The sequence below is a fragment of the Chinchilla lanigera genome, unplaced genomic scaffold (assembly GCF_000276665.1).
Source record: "Chinchilla lanigera isolate Chin_1 unplaced genomic scaffold, ChiLan1.0 scaffold00098, whole genome shotgun sequence".
In the NCBI taxonomy this organism is placed as follows: Eukaryota; Metazoa; Chordata; class Mammalia; order Rodentia; family Chinchillidae; genus Chinchilla; species Chinchilla lanigera.
This window is the reverse complement of record NW_004955499.1, coordinates 4,100,609-4,116,462: the sequence shown is the minus strand read 5'-3', so window position 1 is coordinate 4,116,462 and position 15,854 is coordinate 4,100,609. Positions and strand designations below refer to the sequence as shown.

The window sequence follows — 15,854 nt, the reverse complement described above, 5'->3', positions numbered from 1 at the left end:
TAAACTTTTTTTTTTTTATTTTAAGGATAAAAGGAAGGAAACATTAACAGACATACAACATTTTACAACATATCACAAGCACAATACAGACAATACAGAGTTACAAACAAAGTGGTAGGGAATTAACAATGGTGGTTGTATTACATATTGATATCTTCAAAGTGGCTTCTCATGAAAACAGATATAGACATGCAATACTGGTCAACCAAAGACTCATTGACAGTTTCTTTCAGCATAGAAACAGCAGATAGAAGAACAACCATGTTATCTATCCTGTATATACATACATACAAAATTTCTCCTTCTTTCCCTTCTCTTTTCCCACATCCCAGAAGCCCTTTACTCTTCGGTGGTTTCCTATCATTTCACAGTGTCTATCATACCTCCGAGTTTAAATTAACTCTTTCAAGTTTTACACTAGTGACACAATGCGGTGCTTGCACATGTATGTTTGATTTATTTCACTTATGAGTATGGTCTCTAGTTGTGACCATTTAAATATAAAGGCCTCGAGTTTATCTTTCTTTACAGCTGAGTAATATTCCATTATATAAAAGTACCATAATTTTCTTATCCAATCCTCAGTGGATGGACATTTGGGTTGCTTCCACATTTTAGCAATTACAAATTGTGCTGCTATGAACATAGGTGCACATATATCACTGTGATATGATGTTTTTAGATCTTCTGGGAAAATACCCAGCAGGGGGATAGCTGGGTTGAATGGGACCTCTAAACCTAGTTTTCGGAGGAATCTCCAAACTGATTTCCACAGTGGTTTCACCAGTCTGCATTCCCACCAGCAGTGGAGAAGGGTTCCTATTTCTCCACAGCCTCACCAGCATTTGTTATTGGTTGATTTCTTAATGCTAGCCATTCTTACTGGGGTAAGGTGGAATCTTAGTGTTGTTTTAATTTGCATTTCTCGAATGACTAATGATGTTGAACATTAGTCATTCGAGAACATTTTTTTTGTTCCCATAATTTTATGTTTTCATACAAATGATCAGATTAGATACCTTAGTAATTTTATTTGATGATTTATGTATGTAAGGGGCAAAAAGTTTAATGCATGGTTTTTAAAAAAATCTAATGCATTTTATTTCTAAAATAAAAAAAAATCTAATGCAAAATATTTTTCTTCCTCAAGATTTTTTTGTGAGCAGTGTATTATGAGTGGCTTGGTGCTCTTCCTTTGAATTTTGTATTTCCTTTGACTGTGGTTTACATTATACAAGTTCTCCATGAAGTTTTTCCTCTGCATTTATGAAAGAAAGTGTTATTATAAATAGGTTGACTTTGGTAAGTGATGTTAACAAATGTAATATATACAGACATCCGAAGTAGAGGTATAAAAACCAGATAGTTATTCTTCAGAACTAGGAATGCTGACAAAGTTTTCTTTATGAGACAGTATTTAAAATTTTGCAATAGAATGGCTATGCTTTTGTTTGACATTGAATATGCACTTTAATATTTAAAACCCACTTCTCAGAGGTTGAATGGAGATGCTACTTGTTCATTATTAAGGAATATTATTTCGGCATTTGTATGCAAAAAGTTAACTAAGTAGGAAGGATTAGTGTGTAATGACCCACGCGGAGTTTGTTTGGACTGTTTCATCAGCCACACCTTAGGTTTGCATGGGAATGACCTCCAGTGGAATCATTTCTCAGTATTCATGAACACATGTGTTTCTGTAATTATTCATTTTATATGAGTTTGATACTCCAGAGAACATGTGCCCTTTGTAAATTACTTAGTTATGCTTTTAAGTACAAATAGAGCAGAAGATTATTGAAAAAACACAGTAGTAAAATATTAAATATTCCTAGGACATTAAAGGGAACATCTCATTAAGGGGTATGGCAGGGCTCTGCAACATAAGATTAATTTAAAATTTGGTTTTGGCAAATAATTTCTATCAAAGTTTCAGGTTACTTTACAATTAGATACGAAATGTACATAGTAAAGAAAAATATATAGAATCTCCTAGAAGACAAAAAGGAAAACAAATTGAAGTACTGTCATTTCTCTATTTTAAAACATGTTAAAAAGTCATAGTAGTCCAGATACCCATTTATTTATGAAGAAAGATTTAAATCTGTGTAATATAATTGAACAGGTCAGACAAAAATCTTTCCAGCTGTATAACTGATGGACTTTTAACAACCGTGACACAAAAATTCCATGAATTTATGATAGAGTTTCTAATAATAGTGCTAGGAAAATTGGAAATCTATATACAAAAAAATGAATGTCAACCCTTTTTTAATCCATACAAAATTTAGCTCAAGATGAATAATAAATACAAATGTAGTAACTTTTAAAGCTGTACAATATTTAGAAAAATAAACATCATATAATCAGCATCTTTAGGATGCTGAGGTAGGTGAGAATAGTGTAAGTACTGTATGAGAAGGGGTTGAGGATTTATCTCAGTGGCACAGCTCCTGCCTGGCAAGCATAAGATCATGAGTTCAATTCCGGGTACCAGAAAAAAAAAAAAAAATTAGAGAGAAGTAAAAATTTAAAACAAGCGAAACAGATATCTTGGTGAATTCCTGTGATTCCAGCCTTCTGTGCACCAGACCAGCCTCAAAATGTAACAAGTTTATGTATCAAAAATAAAAATTTAAAATGAGCTGAAGATATAGCTCATTGAGAAGGTCCTGGGGTCTATCCTTATTAATCTTCAAATAAAGAGAAAAACGAGAGAGAGAGAGAGAAATGGAGAGAGAGACAGACAGACAGACAGACAGACAGAGAGAATATAAAGCAAAAGAAACAAAATGATAACAAGAGCTGTCCAAAATTAAGAACTTTGTACTTCTAAAAGTCACCTTTGGTAAAACCAAAAGACAGATTATCAAAGATTCGCCAACAATGTTTATGATATAAGACCTTTATCTGGAAAATTTGAAGAGTTTTTTGAATTCTAGAACTGGCTGAAAATATAAGTTTGTGGAAGTGAGCATAATTAGTAAATAGACATTTTACCAAAGGAAATAGCACAAGTCAAAGTGTTCAGAATCATTATTCATTAACCAGATGCAAATTATAATCCCAGTGGGACCCAGTTTCTAGTGCACTAATATGACTATGATGAATGAGGTAGCAGCACATTTTAGGTAGGATTTGAGGAAGATACAACTCTAATACTCCAGTTGGAAGTCTCAAGTGATGTAGTGCCTTCTTGTTTTCCCATTGCTGGGACAAACTACTTCACAGGTAGGGGAAGGAGGAGGCTTGAAGCTGCCTTATTCTTGTTTATGGATTTTAAAGGCTTTCATTTCAGTTGAATGGCTCCAAGCCAGGAAGGGCATGTTGGAGGAGAACTGCTCACATCATGGTGAAGAGGAAGCAAGGATGGGTGGCAGGAGCTGCTGTGTGGGAAGAAGATCCTTCCAGGTCACATTGCTAGAGACCCATCTCTTCCAGCCTCTCCCTGCCTCCTAACAATTCATTCAGCTATAAACTCATCCATGAATGCAGCCACTCATGCTCATACGGCCCTATGATCCAATCTTCTTTCCAAAGCACCACCACTGAAGGTGGGAGACTTTTGCTTGACATTTTACGTAGAAACTGCAACATGAAGCATGTTTGAAAAGTAATCTTTAGGGCTGGAGATATAGCTCAGGGCCACAAACACCTGACTAGAAAGTGTAAGGTCCTGAATTTGATTCCTGGTACCTAAAGAAAAGAGAAGAAAAGAAAAGAAAAGATTAAAAAAAAAAAAAAAAAAAGGAAAGGAAAAGAAAGCAATCTTTGACCAATTCTTTAACTATATTTGACATACAGAATGGCAAATTTTCTTACCGGTATTTATGCAAGGAAAATGAAATCCTATTCTCTCTCTCTCTCTCTCTCTCTCTCTCTCTCTCTCTCTCTCACACACACACACACACACACACACACACACACACATACACACACACATGCATACACACACAGACATGCATTCACAGTCTTTGGGTACAGATATTCATAGTAGTATTATTCCTAATAGCCTAGAAGCACAGACAGTGGAAACACCTAAAAACAAATCAAAAAGTAAACAATAATGAGGTCCACCTTACAATACAAAATTATTCAGCCATGGGAAAGAATGAAGTAATGATAACATGAATGTGATCCACCTATACAGTAGGAGACTCTCCAGCCAAGGTGTTATGGTTTGTGCCCAGATGTCCCCCCAAAACATCCTGCAGTCGTGGCTGGGCTTATAGAGCTTTTGATTGATTCATGGTCCAGTGCTGGAATTATGGGTGTGACTGCTACAGCCAGCCTGGGGCAGGGAGGCTGTATACAGTATAAGGGAGAGGAAGAGGCTTGCTTGCTGCTGTTCTTCCCTTTTTGTTTTGTTATTTTCTGCTGCGGTGAACTGTTGCCCTGTGCCATGTGCCACTCTGTGTTGAAGCCAGACTAATATGGACTGAAACCTCCACAACTGTGAACTAAATAAACCTTTCCTTCCTCAACTATGGACATCGAGTGTTTTGTGTCAGCATTGAGTGAAAAGTTACCAAGACACATGGGAAAGAATGAAGTCACGATAACTTGTGTTTTCATAATGTTAAATAAAAATTCCAGAAACAAAAGATCTCATTATGTGAAAGTTCATTTCTATGAAAAAAATTGAAAAAATTGTATCTTCTACAGAAAGGAAGAAAGCACAGCTGAGAGTTGGCTAACACAGTATCTAAAAATGTACAAAAACAATTTTAGAAAAATGATGGAAATATTGTCAAATCAGATTATAACAATGGCTGCACAACCTCATAAACTTTCTAAAAATTGCTGAATATTTACACTTGAATGGATTCTTTTTCTTTTGTGTAATATATTCAGTAAATCATACAGAAGAATTCTGTGAAGTGCATAAACCTTACACTGTTGTTTAATATCTTTGGTAAAGAAATAGAAGTAGTAGTTTATTAAGCAGTACAATTTCATTAGGGATGTTAATATGTTATAAAATTTGTCAAAGCATGATGCACTGTTGGAATATTTTGTTGCAGTGCATTGCCAACGTTGCTTGAGCACTTCTTCTAGAAGTGTTTCAGACCCTTTAAATTTTGTGCACTGATATTAAACTCAGCAACTTCGTTATCAAAGACATGCGAAGAAGAAATCTGATTTGTGGTGCATGCCAGATCAGCAGCATGGACCAGCAGAGGTGTGTAGGAGGGGTAGTCATAAAGGGAAGGGATGTTAGATTAAGTTAGAAGGAAAAGTAACTTTACAGTAGTGGTCCAAAATAGAGAACACTTTCTCACTATCTCTCCAAGACTAACATGAGGAGAGCCAATCAAACATTAAAGGAACACACTTTGTAGGAAAGAAACAGGGTTCTCTTTCTTAATCTGTCTTGCCTTCTTGCGCTATCAGTTTGATCTCATTTCTTTTCAAAGGAAGGAGCAGTTTCTACAGAAACGTAAAACACGAACAAAAATTCTTGGTCTATGAATTAATAACAAAGTTTCTAGGATATTGTTTGAGAAGGGTTTGTTTCCTAATATATATAGACAATTGAGTGTATTATTCATCTTGCATATTTCTTTGGCAAAGATATTCTTTTTATTTATTTTTTGTTTTCACTTTTTTGTTCTTTTGTTTTTGGTATTGGGATGGGAGCTCAGGACCTTGCACTTGCCAGGTGGGTGCTGTGCCACTCTGCCACTGAACTATCTCCCTGAACTACCTCTAGACATTCTTCCTAGACTTTATGATATAATTTAACAGTATTTCAGCCCACAAGATAGCTTTGAAATAGGTTTATGTTGAGAGTCCAAAAGGCAATCAAGCTCACTCGATGAAAATAATGCTTCTTTTCAGAGTGTTTTCAACATTTCAAAAGCACTGAGTTTTCAACACCAGTACAGATTTCTATAACAAGCGAATAATTGCATAAAAGTGACATCAATATGATGATACATTCATAGGTAGGCATTGGAAATTAATGTGTTTTAGTGAGAAGCTTTGTGTTATGCTTTGTTTTGCTTTTCCTGCTCCTGACTCCTGCTTAGTTATTCATTCATTGCTTGGCCCATTCATTTTGCATTAGAACATGTTTGCCCCACATTGCAGTTATCACCGGAAATTGGTACATTTACGTAAGACCTCTTAATTTCATTTTCTTCTCCTACCCTCTCATCCCTCCCTCTTCCAAATCTGGGTCTCCTTCTAGTATATGAAAAGGTCATATGTAGGTGTTTCAAATCATTATTACAATGACCTTCACACAGACAGCTTTGTGACCAAGATCCTCCTTTCCATAGCTTCATTTGAGAGCTAGGGGATTATATCAAACGAGAATAATCAAGAAACACTGCAATGTTTTTCTACCCACCCACCTGGGTCCGGTTACTCACAAATTTTGAGTCACACAAGATCAGCAGCATTGACTCTTTGTGTAACGGGACAAAAATAACATCAGAACTCACTTTTCAAACCATTGCTAAGCTACTGGGGGTTACATGTGAATGAAAACTCTTTTCAGAATAAACAGTTTTCTCTCTGTATATTAAACCAACTCACCCCAGCCTTGTAGGAAGTAATTCATCGACACTGTTTAAGTTACTGGTGCTCAAATATGTACAGGGCCTGCCAAAAAAGGGAAGTGTTTGCACCAATTAACTGAAACTGAATAATTCCTTCACAACTCAGTGTTTCAGTCATGTCTATCTAGAAATCATAAAAACGAAATGCGGAAGGAAGTACCAAGGATTTAAGAGTGTTTGTGTGTATGATTTATGACTCTGTCAACACTTGGTTTACATTGAAATTTCCATGCAGATACTACCAGAACTGAACAAGGTAGGTGACTATAAATGCTTTTCTAGATTCAAAAATAACGCTTTTCCAATATTATTTACTATGCCAAACAAACATATGATAAGTAATGCTTTGTTTTGACTGTCTAATTTTTTTTTGTACACAGTAGTTATTTTTAACAGAATAATAAAAGGAATGTATCCGGGATGGTTGTACACTAAATACTAGCTAGTTGTTCAATATGACTTAAATCAATCTAAAAATTATCTGATTTTTTAAAGAAATTTTGCACTTTTCAACTTTTTAATGCATGAAACCAATGTTACTTGTATAAAATGTCATTTACTTTCCTGATGTATGTATTGTTTCAGTATGTCTTTGCTTACATCTTGAACTCTCCTATTCAAACTGTATCACTGACATCTTTAAAAATTTATTTAGATGATAACCCCTTAAGACTAGAGGGCCATTGAACCCTTCATTCGTATTTCTTTTAAAAATATGGGAAACCTCTTTTCTAGTATTTTAATTTTCTCTTTTTTTAAGGCAACAAATCACATTAGGTTTTGTTTTTCTTGTTTTTTTTTAATTTTGCAGTAATATCATTTTAACCCCAATGACATTTTCACGGGATACCCAATATTTTTTTACCAGTAACATTCTGGATTTGTTGTTCTTGACATGTTTATGTTCTTATGCATTTTGTATCGCCCTTCTTCATTTTCTTTTTTTTGAAAACCAAATGTAACAGACTTCAATTTTTTGTGTTACATTCTTCTTCTTCTTCTTCTCTTTTTTTTTGTCTTTTACTGGGTAGTATCTCTCTCTTTTCTGGATTTTTGGCAAAACCGTTGTTTTTGAATTCTCTTTTTTTTCCCCCTTTATTTTGCTCTTCAAAATGATCCCAGGAGCCAACACAAAGAAAATCGCAGATGATATAACCAGTAATGATCGTGGTGACGATGAAGGTATTTTTTGCTTTTTCAAAGCTCGACCTTGATGCATGATTTTATTCCTACCTATCTCTGTCTCTTTTTTTTTCATTTCAACCTTTTTTTCCCCCTCCCCTTATTTAAAAGTAGTGCACACTAGTGTGCTTCTTTATTGATTTCCTTCTTTGGAAAGTACTGACATTTTTATTCCAGTTACCATGTAGACTGTTGGAAATCATTTGACAGTTAAAGTAAACATTGTTTCTCATCCTAAATGAGTGAAAAAATGCTCTTTACAGAGATGCCCACCTTTTTCATTTATTTGGTTTTTTAAATTATTTTTTGGCTTGGTCACAAGACGAGAAAATGAAATTTGACAACATGCATGTGTACTACCTTTTCTTTCTTCCTTGTTTTCTGAATATTGTGTTTTAGAACTTTGATGTTCTTTCATTCTTTCTAAACACTGCAAAACTTTTGGACAACTCCATGAAAAGATGTTTATGGTAGGGGTGTTCAGTGGGTCAGGGAGAAAATTATTGCTTTTTTCTGCTTTAATTTTCTGTACAGATAATTTGATGCTTAAATAGGTTTCAGAACATCTGCTCTCAGTAAAGCACATTGACCAGTATTTTAAATAAGATTTTTTTTCCCTTTTTGGACTATGTTTTAGTAGCATCTAAAAAAAATAAAATAAAATTTAAAAAATACAGGTATTGTAAGAATTAAAGACAGCCCAAAATGTTACCTTTATGTATTGCTCTGTTTTGACCACGGCTGTCTTGAAAATATTTTCTCTTGCCAATATTTTTTTTTCTTTTGCCATGAAACATTGGTTTCTAAGTTTCTCAAATTGCTGGATAGGTTATTCACTACAAGTGAAATGATTTTCCTTTAAAAGATGGATTTTTTGTAGAGTCCATTCTGTCATCGTATTCTGTCCCTTCCAGAGAATAAATGGTTTTACACAAAAATGTGGAAATACTGAAATGAGAGTTTACCTTTTGGAATGGCTTTCCAAATGCATATACCCCCACCCACCCACACACACACACACACACACACAGCCTGTTTCTTTTCTCAGTCTGGGTAGCATAATGCCTGGAAGTTCATTTCTTTACCTTGTAGGATAAAACCCCTGAAGGACCCATGGGTCTTTCAATGAACAAGAATTTGAGGCTGGCCCCGTTTGAAGGTCCTGAGAACATCTTTTTATAAATTACCTGTTTTGGTGCATTCCTTGGTTCCTCTCGTAGATCAGCTGCTCTCCCCAAAAGAAGTAGATTTTGCCTTTATTGTAGCCATGCTGCTGTTTTAAAGTGAGCCTCATTATTTTTTCTGATCTCTACATTCCTAGGGGGCATCCGTGCCACAAATGACTACCTAAAGTATCCCAGACGGCACCAGATTATCAACATCAACATCTGCCTAACCACGTGGCGTTTGTCTTGATCAGAACTTCAGAAAACCTAGCATCTGTTCCCTGTCCAAAGAAATAGCTAAATAAAAAATGACACACACTCCCCCACAATGAACAATACACTCCAGTTTCTTTATTTAATATGTTTCCTTTTGATGACAAAGGTCTGTTTTCATAATCTTGCAAAGCCACCTTCTGGCCTTTAAAACATCAGCTAATTTGTACTCAGTGATGGTCAGCTGTCATTGTTTTTTAGCTTTGAATGAAGAAGCCATCTGTTTATTACTTCTTCCAGTTCTAGAGAAAATTGTCTGTGATTCATCAGAGGTGTGCATTATCACCCTCACTTATTTTCCAAGCGAACATCTTCAAGTGACAGAGAACCTCTCATTCTGCTTTGCACAATGAAGTAGTCCACACCTGGCAAAGACAAAGCTTACAAAAGCACAAAACCAGAGCCAGAAAGAGGAGATTATGCCGTGTCATTCCTTATTTAGATAGCTATCCCCCAAACACACACACACACACACACACACACACACACACACACAAGCATTTGTACTATCTGAGCAATACATGACTAATAAAAAGGATCTTAGCTTACATTTTAGTTTCCTATGAGAAAAACGTTTTAAATATTTTTCTCTTCTGCACTAAATTTCAGCAACTGCTTGAGAAACTAGAAGCTTATCTCTGTACATTACTGTCATTCATGGGTTTTCTGAAGTGCTTTTACATATCCAAAGAAATGGTCATGGTCCTTTGATATGATTACACTCACCACTCAATATGTTGGCCTTTCATTTCCTCAAAATTCCTTTCTGAGAAGAAATGGTGTTCAACATTTAATCTAATTATGTCCGAGCGCCCATTACAATGACCTCATTTTTTCGAAACTATATTGTGAAACTTCCTGGCGAAACCTGTGATTTAGAAAACGAGCAAACAAACAAAAAAGATAGTTGGAGAGAAAATAGTAAATGCACAGATATACGGGGTTTCTTCTAATAATATAGTTATTTCAGTTTCCTACACTCGTGCCCAGACATCAGTGTTTATAACTGTGGTCAGTCTCTCTAAAAAATTAAATGTGAGCCATAGGACTGATTCACGCTAAACAGGTTAAATGATCCTAACTTTTTAGAAAAAGACTCTGCAGATGGTCTTGGGTTTTCTACCCTCATTGACCGTTGTGAAATATTGCTTTTCTCTGTTCATTTATTAAACTAATGAAGTGATTATGAGGAATACTCATTAGTTTCAAATGCTATGGGGAGTTTATGTTCCTTGTGAAAATATAAAATGATAACAGGATTGCATGTTGATTCAGGTCTCTTGCCGTTTTTCATGACGGTTCTGTTATTTTTATCACTTAAATATGTTGAGACAGCTCTTGAGCCAATAAAATACCACAAAGACATTTTTTGGAGCTTTAAAAAATATATTTCTCATCAGTGGATAATTTTCAACATTAAACATAATTAGTCATCTGTTCTATATTGAGTCTACAATTTCACTGCAACTTTTATATTCTGACTCCACAATTTTTGACAAGATGCCAGCAGTATTCAAGTTAGTTTTGATTTTGAAGGTGATTTTTACACTTAACTTCTTAATTACAGGAGGAAAAGATATCTTGCTAAGGATATCATGCACTTCTTCAATTTAAACCATATTTCAGGGTTTGAGCAAAATTTGGGAAATATTTATTCTATGTTAAGCCCCTTTTTAAAGTTTTATATGCACATATAAATATAAACAGAAAGAAAGGGAGATGTCTTATAGGAGAATATTAACCCACATACCTGTTTGCTTCTCAGAGTATAACTTGCTGACTAGAAAATATAACAGCACTGGGTATTATCTTTACACTATGTTACAGAAACATATTCTTCACAAAAATAAAGAGGTCAGCTGGATGTAGTGACACATATAAGTATAGGGATCCTATTTGGACTATCTAGGGCAAATTATTGGGCATGCCAAATTCCTTTTTGTGTATCCTATTCTGAGACTCTAGGTTCAGGTGAATAGCAAAACCTAGAAAGAGCTGGAGAAGGTGATCCATACCTGTAATTCCAACTCTGTGGCAGGCTGAAGCAGGAACACTAGGTGTTCACTGGTACCTGAGACAGCTTAGCAACAAAATAAGTCCATGTTTCAAACTGAAAAAAGAAAAAAAAAAAAAAAAAAAAAAGGGCTGGGGGTGTTGTCCAGTGCAAAGCCCCTGTTTTCAATTCCCAGTACCACGAAATAAAGAAATAGAATTTAATCAGGAGAAAGCTAGGAAAATGGATGAGGCTCCTTTGCTCCCGTGTGAGCATGTGTCATGCGTGCAGTTCTTTATTGTGTATCCTTCCTTGGCTTTTTTCCAGACATCCACGATCAAAATGGTAAAAAGCCAGTGATGGTCTATATCCATGGTGGATCGTACATGGAGGGCACCGGAAACATGATCGACGGAAGCATCTTAGCAAGCTACGGGAATGTCATCGTTATCACCATTAACTACCGCCTGGGAATATTGGGTAAGTGGCTTGGTCTTCGAAAGAACCGAGCAAAATGCATTATGAAAATTCTTTTCGTCTCAGTACCGGCCCTGTTGGCTTCCATAGCTCTGTTCTGATAGCTCTTTGCGGATGAGATTGGGTAGCTTCCTTCCCTCCGGTACTGTGGTTGGAACCTTCCATTGTTCTTTTGAAGTTGAAGTTTGTAGTCCTGTCGTTTTCCTTTTGTTGAGCCTCAACCCCTGCTCAAGCCAAACGAGCCACCAGAGACATCTACAAAGTCCAACGCTTCAGTCAAGGGAAGTTTCCTCTTTGGAAGTAAGTCTAAACTTGTTGGTAGACATAGCCTTGTATCATGAACGCAGATTTGGTAATACAGCAGTGAATAACAGCTATTGATAGTGGTTTTCTTTTCGTGTTGTGCAGTAGTACTGATCATTTCATGTGCAGAGAAGCACTTTATCCAGTTTTCTATCTACTTGTATGTGTATATGCTGGACTTCGAATATCTTTGGCGTGATTCTATGATTGCAGTTGTATGCGATGACGCTTACCTCTTAATTGAATTCGCTTCCACATTACCACATGGGTAAAGGATACGAAGTCAAAAAAATCCATTACTCAGGCATTTCGTTAATTTTCTTGTATCATTAGTTTGGAAATTTGCATATTTATCAAGAGAAGAGTTTCAGATTTGCCATTCTACCAAACTCCGCCCCCTCTTGCCTACCACCAGAAAGATACTCATGGAGGTATGCAGAAAGCGTTTGTTCACAAACCAGAAAAATACTTTGAAATGGTCCAGAATGTACGTTATTAAGCAACGTTGCTAAGAAGGGAAGATACGCACGTGGCAGGGTGGCGATGGTGTATTTTAAAATACGAGGTGGAGTGAACGGAGGCTGTGTAGGCAAGCAGGAAGTGTGGCTGGAATTTTTTTTCCCATGTAAGTAATTATTATCAACCGTATTTTGTTTACATTTGGCTGATTTAATTTCCTGTAGAGTGGCTTTTTTCATTTCTATGTGAAGCCTAACGAACCCATCAGAGGCCCCAACTGGTGGGAAAGGGAATACTTCCTGCTGGACTAGAAATCTAGCTGGAAAATGTAAAATATGTGTTCCTTAAAACAAAATGCTGCCTTTTGAAAAGTTGGTAAAGCGCTCAGCATCTCACTTTGGTTTTCCTATTGAAGGACAAAGACAAATTTAAGAAAGTACTGGGTGTCGAGAGTCTCACTATTTCATGTTTTATTTCTTCTCCGTGTTTCATGTTTCAGAAGTTTCTAGAAGCCCTGTCTTGATGGAGCAATTCCATCTAACTTTTGAATATTAGTATTTGGGCTGGGGATATAGCTCAGTGGCATAAGTGTTTGCTTCACAAGTGTAACGTCCTGAGTTCGATTCCCGGTAATGAAAAAAAAAAAAACAAAAAAAAAAACAAAAACAAATATCGTTCTGAGTATTTTGATGGACTTCTGGCTAGCTGTTTTGGCTACTTGTGTTTGAAGCAGAGATTTGCGTTTCTTGATATTTTACAAAAGGCTCATTCTCACAAAGAGTTGGAGAGGAAACGATGTGTGAGGTCACTGCATACACTCTTTTTGAAGAGTCCCGTTGTCCGAACTTCAGACGCACGTTGGCAAACAGTACATTCACTGTTTCATAGCGTAATGGCCACTCAACAGAGACTGGCTTGGGTAAAAACAAACAAACAAACAAAAAATCACAGAATGTCCTGGAGTATGAACGATGGAAATAAGTTATTATAGGGTTAGCTTTCAAAGAACTTGATTTCTTGTACTCTCTAATGCCAAATTCCATTGAACCTCTCAATGCTGATATTCCTTAATTGATTTTGCCCTTTCTTGAATCAGAGGCAGCTGGGACAAAGTAGCCTGTGACCGATAAGCTTATTTTTTAAGAGGAAAATGACACCAACAAAATGGTGAAAAATAGGAAGGATACCTTTGGCGACTAGGCGTTTGAAAGAGGAAGGGTGACAGCAGAGCTGTGACAGTAATAGCAAGGGTGTAAAAGGAGCGATTGAGCCTGTCTATGCCAGGCTATTTACGTGCTACAAATGAGCTATGGTGAAAAGCTGAGCACACCACAGACCTACTTTTATTGGATGGGGTGCAACGTGCCAGCTCTGCAGATGATTTGCTGGGGGAGATAGAGACCTTCAAATCTGACTTGCTTTATCTTCATCATGAATTCTGCCTTTTCAGTTGTCTTTTGAGAAAGCAGTTGGGCAGCATTTGCTTTTTGGATACAGGAAACTACTATGATGAATCCTGAGAAAATATTTGCAAACCTTTGGCATCCTAATGTTTAAGGCAATGTTCAACTAAAACAGCATCGGCTGGGAGTGTAGCTCAGGGGTCCTATGACTGCTGAGCATAAAAATCTATCAATCCGTAAATAAAATAGGACACAGTGCCCTGGTATGATCACTTGAGTGGGTGATTTTTTTTTTTTTTAAATTTTAGATCTGAAAACTACAATATGCAATATAAGAACCATGATTGAAATCCTACTGTTTTGTATGGTGAAGTTCTGAATCATTTCTAATGATTTTTTTTAGTTACTTGTTACTATCTTTGATTGTTTGATCAATCTTACATTCTTACGTTTGGTGGACTGAGCAACTTCTTTTAAGATAACCGTATGTAATGTGCAGCCATTGTTAATTCCTGTCATTTTGTTTTGAGATCATGTATCATTTTGTTGTTTTTGTATGGTTTTCATTTTGTCTTCATTGTTGTTTTGTTAGTTATTTTAATATTTAAAAAATAATAAAATAACAGCAACATAGAAAAAAATCAGAGGGTGACTTTAATAGCAATTGATATATTACTACTCAAACATCAGCATTTTCTTTAAATCATTTTCTTGCAATGAGCATGAGTGTTGTCTTCCTACTCAAGGAAAGGAAAATGCTGTTTAAAATTATCATCAACATTTTACAGACGGATAACCCAAATTTTCTTATGAAGAAGAGAGAGCTAAAAATGACAACAGTAGGCTAGAAGTGGAAGGGATGCAGATTTTAGGATCAAACAGACATTAGCTAGAATCTTCTCTTACCTGTGTCTTTGTCACATAAAATTCAGAAAATCAGCTAACTTCTTGATGCCCTCTCTTTAGATCCAGAAAGGGACAGATTTATTTACCTTTTCAAGTTATGGTATGGTGTAGACTTTCATGGGCCCAAGAAATCACACTAAACCCCATAAATAAGTACTACATTCATTTACTTATCAATAAAAAAAAATTCCAAGCATGTTTGGAAAAGTTCAGGGCATTCATCTCAGCAAACCCTTTTTACATGTTCCCCCCCCCCCTTTTTTTTTCTTTTATTTTATGAGAAAATATAAAACAAGAACTCATAACAAAATCTTGGGAGAATATCAATAATTAATAAATTACATGCTGTTATCTTAAAGTAGTTGCTCTGAGTATAAAAAAGGGGAATAAACATTTTTCTAATTGATGCTAGCACAAACCTTTCTTTTAAATGAGCAACCTGAATACCCATCAATGGAGGAATAGGTAAAGAAAAGGTGGTATTTTTATACAATGGAGTACTCAGGCATAAAGAAGGAAAATGGAAATATGCAAATGAGTTATACTATTAGTATCTCTTATTCAGGGACATTTTTATAGCCCATGAGAAATACCCATTCACCTTCTAAATTTCTAATTATTCTTATTGTTGAACATCATATTAGCACTGCTGCTGACACACCTTTGCTATTGCAAGTGCTCCCGCTTCCCATAGGCGAAATCTATCACGGATCATCATCCAAACTGAACCATGTTAATTACAAAAAATAACCAAGAGGTTTTTTTTTTCCACATTCAAGAAAACAGAAGGTCATGATAACTGGTGGTCTCTCTCTTTTTTTTTTTTTTTGGTACTGGGATTCGAACTCAGGGCCTTGCACTTGCCAAGTAGACACTTTATAATTGGCGTTGTACTATGAAGGGTGGCCTTCCGTAACCACTGTCCGATACCATCTTGCTACCCACTAACTACATTCTTTATGCAATCCATTACACATATGAGTGTTTCCAATATGCTAAGAAAAAACTGGGAATAAATCATCATAACTAATTACTTAAGTTCCTAGGAGTGACTGAACTTATTTATATTTAAGATGCTGATTCTCTTATGTACATTCTTTTTTTTTTTTGTTTGTTTTTTTTTTTT

General features: G+C 35.8%; 1 protein-coding gene across 6 annotated transcripts in view; it reads left to right on the top strand.

The window, feature by feature from the left end:
- Positions 1-15,854, top strand: part of Nlgn4x (neuroligin 4, X-linked) — a 395,672-nt gene that overhangs the window by 231,163 nt on the left and 148,655 nt on the right. For 5 of the 6 annotated variants that reach the window (XM_013505622.1, XM_013505623.1, XM_013505625.1 and 2 more), the window contains one exon: positions 11,508-11,660. In XM_013505622.1, coding sequence (XP_013361076.1) covers positions 11,508-11,660 — 153 coding nt within the window. Of the gene's footprint in view, positions 1-7,693; positions 7,749-11,507; positions 11,661-15,854 lie in introns of those variants that run through there. The other variant, XM_013505627.1, reaches the window with a different exon arrangement.